The sequence below is a fragment of the Hyperolius riggenbachi genome, chromosome 6, assembly GCF_040937935.1.
Source record: "Hyperolius riggenbachi isolate aHypRig1 chromosome 6, aHypRig1.pri, whole genome shotgun sequence".
Lineage (NCBI taxonomy): Eukaryota > Metazoa > Chordata > Amphibia > Anura > Hyperoliidae > Hyperolius > Hyperolius riggenbachi.
In genome coordinates this window covers 329,485,484-329,493,561 of record NC_090651.1, presented here as the reverse complement: position 1 = coordinate 329,493,561, position 8,078 = coordinate 329,485,484, and the positions used below count along the sequence as shown (strand labels likewise).

At 47.5% G+C, this 8,078-nt stretch overlaps 1 protein-coding gene across 1 annotated transcript in view; it reads right to left on the bottom strand.

Annotated features, from left to right (window-relative positions):
* Positions 1 to 490: 490 nt before the first annotated feature.
* The window catches only part of LOC137522205 (carcinoembryonic antigen-related cell adhesion molecule 7-like), a 12,465-nt gene continuing 4,877 nt past the window's right edge, over positions 491 to 8,078 (bottom strand). The window contains exon 3 of the mRNA XM_068242237.1: positions 491 to 762. Within this exon, the coding sequence (XP_068098338.1) occupies positions 491 to 762 (272 nt within the window). The remainder of the gene's footprint in view (positions 763 to 8,078) is intronic.

The window sequence follows — 8,078 nt, the reverse complement described above, 5'->3', positions numbered from 1 at the left end:
AGGCTGTTTCACACTGTAATTGTGTGCATCACAATAGACTAACATGACTTCCAGGCCGACGCAGATCGTCGCAGGTTGCCGCACGGGAATGCAGTTCTGCGCTAGCATTAAATTGGGCCCTTCCAGAGCAGCGTACCGCAGCGTGGGACGTATGAACTTCCCCATAGGGTTGCAATAGGCTGCGATAGCAGTGCGGCAATTTGATGCACCGCACCAGTGTGAAAGGGCCCTCAGGAAAGCATGGACATTTCCTTGCACATCAGTTGTTTTTTCCGTTATAACTGACAGCAACTGATATATAGTTGACAGCAACTGATACATAACTGACAGCAACTGATATATTTCAGTCCTGACAAAATCTTGTCAGAACTGGAAGGAATCATTGGAAATAGAAAATGATGAGCTTCTTAGAGGAAAGTATGTAATATTCATTTGCAGGTACATCAAGTTTTTTTAATAATAATTTTACTCAGTTCAGGTTCTCTTTAAGTTACTTACAGAATACAGTTAGGATGTAGGGTTCACTGGTCATCTTACTGATGGGGTTCTCACCCGTACACTGGTAGATTCCAGAGTCTTCACGACTAATACTGGAAAATGTAACCGTCCTCTTATCTGATGCTAGGACAGCACCAGGGGGGAGAATGGCATTGTCTCTAGTCCATTTTATTGTCTCTGCATTTGCAGAGGTACATGTGAGGGAGAAGATTTCATTTTCTACCGGAAGGATGGTAGTTTTCACTGTAGTCTTACCAACAGGTTCTACAGATAAATGAAAAGAAAAGAACAGTTAAACTACCTAAAAGCAAAGGTGAAAATACATAAAACAGAAGAGGAACTACAAATCCCCCCCCCCCCCCCCCCCCCCCCCAGCAAGGCTCATACATTCAGTGTCCCAATCATAATCTTTACACCCATAAAAAATGTAGCAACAAAAACATCTTATCTGGAGGATGGACCCAGTGTCAGAAGGAAGGAGGGTACGGAGATGTCCACTCCCACAGCTCCTCCTACCAACAAGGGGGCCTTAAAAAGGGACTGCAGGGAAAATAACATAATGAATGAAATTGCTTATCGTTTACAATATTCATTTATAGATTATTTAGTCAGTGTTTGCCCATTTTGGGCCAAAATTGCACACATGAATCGCATACCTCCCAACTTTTTGAGATGAGAAAGAGGGACACTTAAGCCACACCCCTGATCATGCCCTTGTCACACCCCTAGTCACGCAAACCATAAAGATTTCATAACAAAAATATGTTGATTAATAATTCAAATCACACTGGTCCTTCTATCCCGGTTCAATTCCCTTCGTTTTAACATTTTAAAATTAGTAATATATCAATTTACAGGTTGGAAATAAAGTTTAGTGACAATCAAACACATGTTTTTAGTAGAGAAATATATATATTTACATAGAAAGAGGGACAAAGTCCTGAAAGAGGGACACATGAGGAGGAAAGAGGGACAGAAGGACAGGGCTACCAAAGAGGGACTGTTAATCGGTTGGACATGCTGAAAGATGTCGGGCAGACTTGCTCGATCGTGTGCGTGGCGGTAACAGCAACCGATATCAGGATGATCGACGAACACGATGAAATCCCCGGTGTTGTTCCTGCAATGCGTATGTATGTGTGTAATGCATAAATGTGCTGTAATGTACATTTATAAATTACCTGTACTTTGTCCCGGTGTCTTCTGCCTCTCTTCAATTAGCCGCATAAATGCTGCCGGAGTGGCGTGTGTGTGACGTCACGCGCCAGCGCGCTATGCGCCGACAACATGTATGGGGATAATTAAGAAAGATGGAAGATGGATGGGCACTGCGACACAGTACGGGTAATTTAGAAACTGACATTACTGCACATTTATACATTACATACATACACACACAGTGGCGAGGCGTTGAATGCGGCGGGCTCGGCTGATTCCTGAGAGATTTCAGCTTGAAATTGATTGGGAATCGACCTGCGGTGTATAGGCAGCTGACAGATCTCTCTCTAATCAGATTTGATTAGTGACAGATTCGTCTATTGATGGAATCTGCTCATCATTGCTATTGACATTTGGCTAGTGGCTACCTTTGGGTCGGCAAGCTTTGCGGGCAGCCAGCGGAACACCAGGGACCACCGGAGCTGCGGCGAGGTAAGCAGAAGACTTCTAGGGGCTGGAAGAAGACCCAGGGAAGTAAAAGTTAAATTTATTATTCAACTCGTGAGTCCTTTAACCACTTAAGTCTATCTGTACGGATATATCTGTCCAGATGGATTGTGCAGCTCCTGCTGCCTGAGGCGCACGATCCCATGCACGCTCCCGCCGCCTGCCGTTAGCCCTCGATCAGTGAATGGGAATATAGTTCCCATTCACCAATCTAAGCCCCCCGCAGAAAAAACGACGATCTCTTATCTGAGACCGCGTTTTTTCTGCAAAAAAAAAAAAAAATTCCCGTCCTCTTTCTAGTTCCTGGAAGCGTGATCATACGCTTCCAATACTTTTTTGACTGTGGCCATCTTGTGGCCAAATAGTAAATTGCACCCACATACATTTTTTATTAAATAATTATATTACATTACATATAAAATTAGCTGTTTACCTCCCACACCAAAAATTACCCAAATAATTTTTTTAATAAAAAAAAAACAAAAAAAAAACAAAAAAAAAACCATAAATAGTTACCTAAGGGTCTGAACTTTTTAAAAATGCATATCAAGAGAGTATATTATTATATGTTTTTAATTTATAAGCTTGTAAATAGTGATGGACGCAAATTGAAAAAATGCACCTTTATTTCAAAATAAAATATCGGCGCCATAAATTGTAATAGGGACATCATTTAAATGGTGTAATAACCGGAACAAATGGGCAAAAAAAATACATAGGTTTTAATTACAGTAGCATGTACTAATTTCAAACTATAATGGCCAAAATCTTAGAAATAATGAATTTTTTCCATTTCTTTCATAATCTTCCTGTTAAAACGGATTTAGAAAAAATAATTCTTATCAAAAAGGACTGCCCAAGGAAAGCCTAGTTAGTGGCAGAAAAAAACAAGATATAGATCAAATTAATTGTGATAATTAGTGATAAAGTTATTGGCAAATGAATGGCTCGGATGCATAAGGTGAACAACACTGTAGGCTGAAGTGGTTAAGGACACTAGCGAGTTGGTTGGTGCTGAGGTGATACCTAGGAGGTGCTATAAATTAGTGCAATGCAGTGGGGTAGGGATCACCATAGGAGCCATAGTGGCTGCTGTGGGGCCAGTAGCCAGAAAGGGGCCCACCAGTCCTGCTGCCTGTTTGAGTTGTTTTTTTTTAATCTGCATGCTTGGGCCCACGGTCCTGGCCATAATCGCCAGTGAACGTCCCCCTCCCTTCCTGTGCCGCTCATTGCAGAAAGGCTAGCAGGTGAAATGGGATTATTTTTCCACCTGCCGCTTCTCTGCACATTGATATGTCCGAGGCTTCATAGTTCTGTCCAGGCCCGGAACCCAGAAGAGCATCGCTGGTTGTGGCTTCGCCCCTTCTCTCTCCCCGCTGTTCATAGCCCCTCCCCACTGTACGATGCTGGTAGTGGCTGCGCCCCCCTTCCTTTCACCTGTACGCATACATTGGCCTGTCAGAGCACTGGAAGAGGGTGCACAGAGAGAGAGAGAGAGGAGGGAACTGTCACTGAATAGAGAGGGGAGCCACCGGGGGACACAGTGAGCAGCAGCCAGCAGGACACTGTTCTCTACTGCTGCCAGTCTGTGAGCCTAACCTCGCTTACCCACCAGTGGCCAGCGCCCAACTTCACCTGCTGGACTCTGTAGGAGGAAAAGACTGTCAACAGGCATCTGATCAGGGACCAGCGGGGACATCAGCACACTGCACCCCCACTCACCCCAGCGAGGGTAAGCACTTAAGAGGAAAGTCGGTAAGGAGGGATTGTTACTCGATCCCTTGGGCGACATTGTAGGTCCAACACTACAAGCGCATCACTAGCCTGCAGGCTAGTGAAGCGTTATGTTGCTATGTGGGAGGGGGGCCTGGAGACAATGGAGCAACATGGAAGTGATGACATGCGGCAATGGGGTCTTCTGGGTGTCAAGGGATCCACCTGCCACCTGCTTTGACTTCTTTTCACTTCAGCTTACCAAAAAGATCACAAGGAGCCCTAAATATACTACCTTGCCTAGGGCCCCATTCAGGGCCGTCTCAGCCATCAGGCAACTCTAAATATTTGCCTATGGCGCCATGGGAGATAGAGAGCGCAAGCAGGGGGGCCAGTCGTGCTTTTTTTTTTAATTCTGTTAATCATGCTGTTGCAGCAGCTGCTGCGCCTCTATGATAGGCAGCTGTGCCGCCTACTGGACTGCCCCCTCCTCAGAGCGAGCAGCCGCACGAGTAGTTTGTTTACTACGTGCGGTGCCGCCTCTAACTCCGCCCCCCGCCTGTCACACGTGCACGCAGGCAGCGTGTTTGAGTGTGACCAGGCATTTTGATTTTGGGCGCCACTGCTGCTGGCTGCACTACAGAGACAGCCTGAGCCCGGAGTCTGCCTAAGCCCACCCACCCTGTTGCACATGAGGAGGATGGCGGCAGGTCGGAGGCAGAAACTGATTTGGATGGAAGAAGAGCGCTGCCCTGCCTGCCGCCCCCTCTGCTATCCCCATGGGATGGATTTGCCAGCGTGTCAAGCAGCCCTGCAGAGATGATGATCCCCAGCTGGCCAGCCGCTGCCCGCTAGGAGTCTGGACAAGGGGTAAGCAAGACAGTCCTGTTTCTCCTGTTCACCATCAATCAATGGGAGAAGGAGCAGTCAGGACAGTAGCCTGTGTTTGCTTGGGGCCTGGGGGAATCAGTTAGGTTGTTGGTGTCCTTGTGGGAGCCTGGAATCATCATCATCATCTCACAGTAATCCAGGCAGCAGGGGTGACAGCAGCCAGGCCTAGTCCGAGGAAGCCTATATTGTCCCCTTAAGCTAAGTACCCACGGGGGTACAATTGTAGCTGTCGCCGCACACGGGAGCGTGTGCGCGACAGTTCGGCGGCAGTTCGGCGACAGCTCGTCGCCAAATCCCTCTGCATCCACACGGCAGCAGAGGGATTAGCGATGCGGCGGAAGCTGTCGCCGAGTTTCCTCCCCCCCCGCCGGAAGCTCCGTGTGGTGTGTGTGGGTAGCTGTCGCTAGCCCGCATACACATGCGGGGCTAGCGACAGTTCCGGCGAGGTTGCGGCGACGACTGTAGCCGGCGATTGAACATGTCAATCGCCTGGCGACAGCTCCGACGGGCGACGGTTCGGGGCGCGCGCGTCATACACACGGACGAACCGTCGCCGCAACACGCGCGTGCCACGTGGTTGCGGCGACGGCCGTACCCCGTGTGTATGAGCCTTTAGGTGTCTGTTTTGTGCTTTTTTTTTTAAGTCAGCCTATACTGTGAGCTCTATCTGGTTGTCCAACATTTGTATAATAGAAGGGGAGGAAAATAAGTCAGCAACGATCCACAGGTGGAGGCTGGAATACTTTACTGCCCACCCCCCCCCCCCCCCCCAAAAAAAAAAAAAAAAACAAGCATGGGGCTCCCTGGTGGGGATTGGCTGAGGCTGTGTGAGACAGAATGACCTGAATATCTAAAGCATGCTTTGTGGTTAAGATCAGAGGAGAGAGGCATTTAGCAGCAAATGGCAATTGGTTACATTCAGATGGTGGAATAGATCAGAGATCCTCAGAGCTGAGCTTTTTTTTGCAAAGGAATTCTCTCTCACCCTCCCTCTCTCACCCTCCCCCCCCCCCCCCCCCCCCCCCCCCTGGGATTCCCTTTGTATTCCAGGGTTTCAGATATCCACCTCTGCCTGACCCCTGCAAGTCACCTGCCCACCAGAGACATCCCACCTCTGGTTTGTGATAACTGACAGTTCAACTCCTCCAGTTCCCAACCTGCTTACAAGGAATTACCTGTAGCAACCTATCTTCAAAGCTCACTGCTCATCTTCAGGCTGACAATTAGGAATTCTTGAATATGTTATTTTTTTCAGGGACTGCAGACTGCTAGAAGACAGTTAGTTTGTAAGTGCACAGCTGGGAAAGGGGCTGAGCACTGTAGAATCAGACAGGGAGCAGTGGAATTCCTCTGAGGCATCTCTTACTAGCTGCAGTGTGTCCTGATCTCTGCTGCCTTTAGTATGTGCAGTATAAGTTGTTATGTCTGGGTTCACATGATGCGATTTCCCGCTCGATCGACTGGTCGATCGATTATTTCTTACATCTTCGATCAGGTCCTGATCGATGCAGCCATCAATTTACTCATGTTAAGTATGCAAAATCGACGGCTGTAATCGATCGAAACCCAATCGAACATGTCAGAAATAATCGATCGATCCCGCCGATTGAGCAGGAAATCGCATTATGTGTACCCAGCATTACTCTGTGCCTGTACTGATAGTACGCTAGGTGCAGTGTTGTACTGATCTCTGCTACCTCCAATATGTACAGTATAATCTGTTACTCTGTGCCTGCACTGATATTAAACTAGCTGCAGTGTGTACTGATCTCGTTATCTCCAGTATGTACAGTATAAGCTGTTACTCTGTGCCTGTACTGATAGTAAAACTAGCTGCAGTGTGTAATGATCTCTGTTATCTCCAGTATGTACAGTATAAGCTGTTACTCTGTGCCTGTACTGATAGTAAACTAGCTGCGGTGTGTGCTGATCTCTGCTACCCCCAGTATGTACAGTATAAGCTGTTACTCTGTGCCTGTACTGTAGTAAACTAGATGTGGTGTGTGCTGATGTCTGCTTCCTCAGTATAGGCTGTTACTCTTTTCCTGCGCTGTTAGTAAACTAGCTGCAGCGTGTGCTGATCTCTGCTACCTCCAGTATGTACAGTATAAGCTGTGACTCTGTACCTGTACTGCAGTGTGTGCTGATCTCTACTAGTTGCACAGCAGAAAGGAGGAGGTGGCGCTGCTGTCCTGAATGGAGGACGGACGACTGGCTGAGGGTGTGCAGTTTGCTTATCACAGACCCACAGCCAGCAATCCAACCAGTGTGTTATTGTGTTGTGGAATAAGGGTTGACACTGCATGTGTGTGGTGTGTGTGTGTGTGTGTGTGGGGGGGGGGGGGGGGGGGGGGGGGGGGGGGGGGGGGGGGGGGGGGGGGGGGGCGCCAAAGGTTTTCTTGCCTGGAGTGACAAAATGGCTAGAAACGCCCCTGGCCCCATTACACCTTAATCCTTCTCTTTGACTAATCACTACCGCTATTTTTCGTCAGTTTGCAGCTAATCAATGTTGAGCAGAATCGAACCTGCAAAAATCACTTCTAATAGCTACTGTATAATGCTATTATGTTGTTAGCAGTAAATTTCCCGGTGCCATAATTTCCTCCTCCAGCATGACAACGGCCATGTGCCATAATGTGCAACTGCAAAACAGTAAATAGAGTTTTACATGAAATTGTATGGCGGTTCATAATGGTCGCGTGGAGCTGTGCACCAATTTATCCCTGCTCCCTGCCAGGGGCTACTTCTTCTGTCCCTGTCTCTCTACTTTCCTTACAAAGAGATCAGGTGGAAAGCAAAAAGAGCATGGATTGGCATTTTCCCCTAGCACCCTGTTTGGCGCTAGTCTACTTTAAGGGACCCAGCAGGAAACCTCATAGGGAAATTCCGCTAATGTGATTGGATGAACAGTACCCTCTCGAACTGCTAGGTTTCCAATAGGTAAACTACGCCCACATTATTCAGCCAATCACAATGCTTTGTGCCGTAGAGGGTACTGTGATTGGAGAACTGTTCCCTATGACGTTTCCTGTTGGGTCCCATAAAGTAGACTAACGCCCCGTTTCACCATTTATCCATCTCTAAAACAAACATACATTTATGAAATTGTCTGAAGACCTGGCTTATGTCACTCACTATAGACTTTTAGGTTCTCAAAGTTGACATCGAGCGTTGTGTTTGTTCGAATCTGTACTGCGTACGATCCCTTGGTCTGGTATATCAAGATTAGAGATGCGTAGTGATCCATTGGGGTAAGCTGTGATCCGGCCGTGGTACTTCACCCCGTTGCTTGGTGGGACACCGAGCTTTGG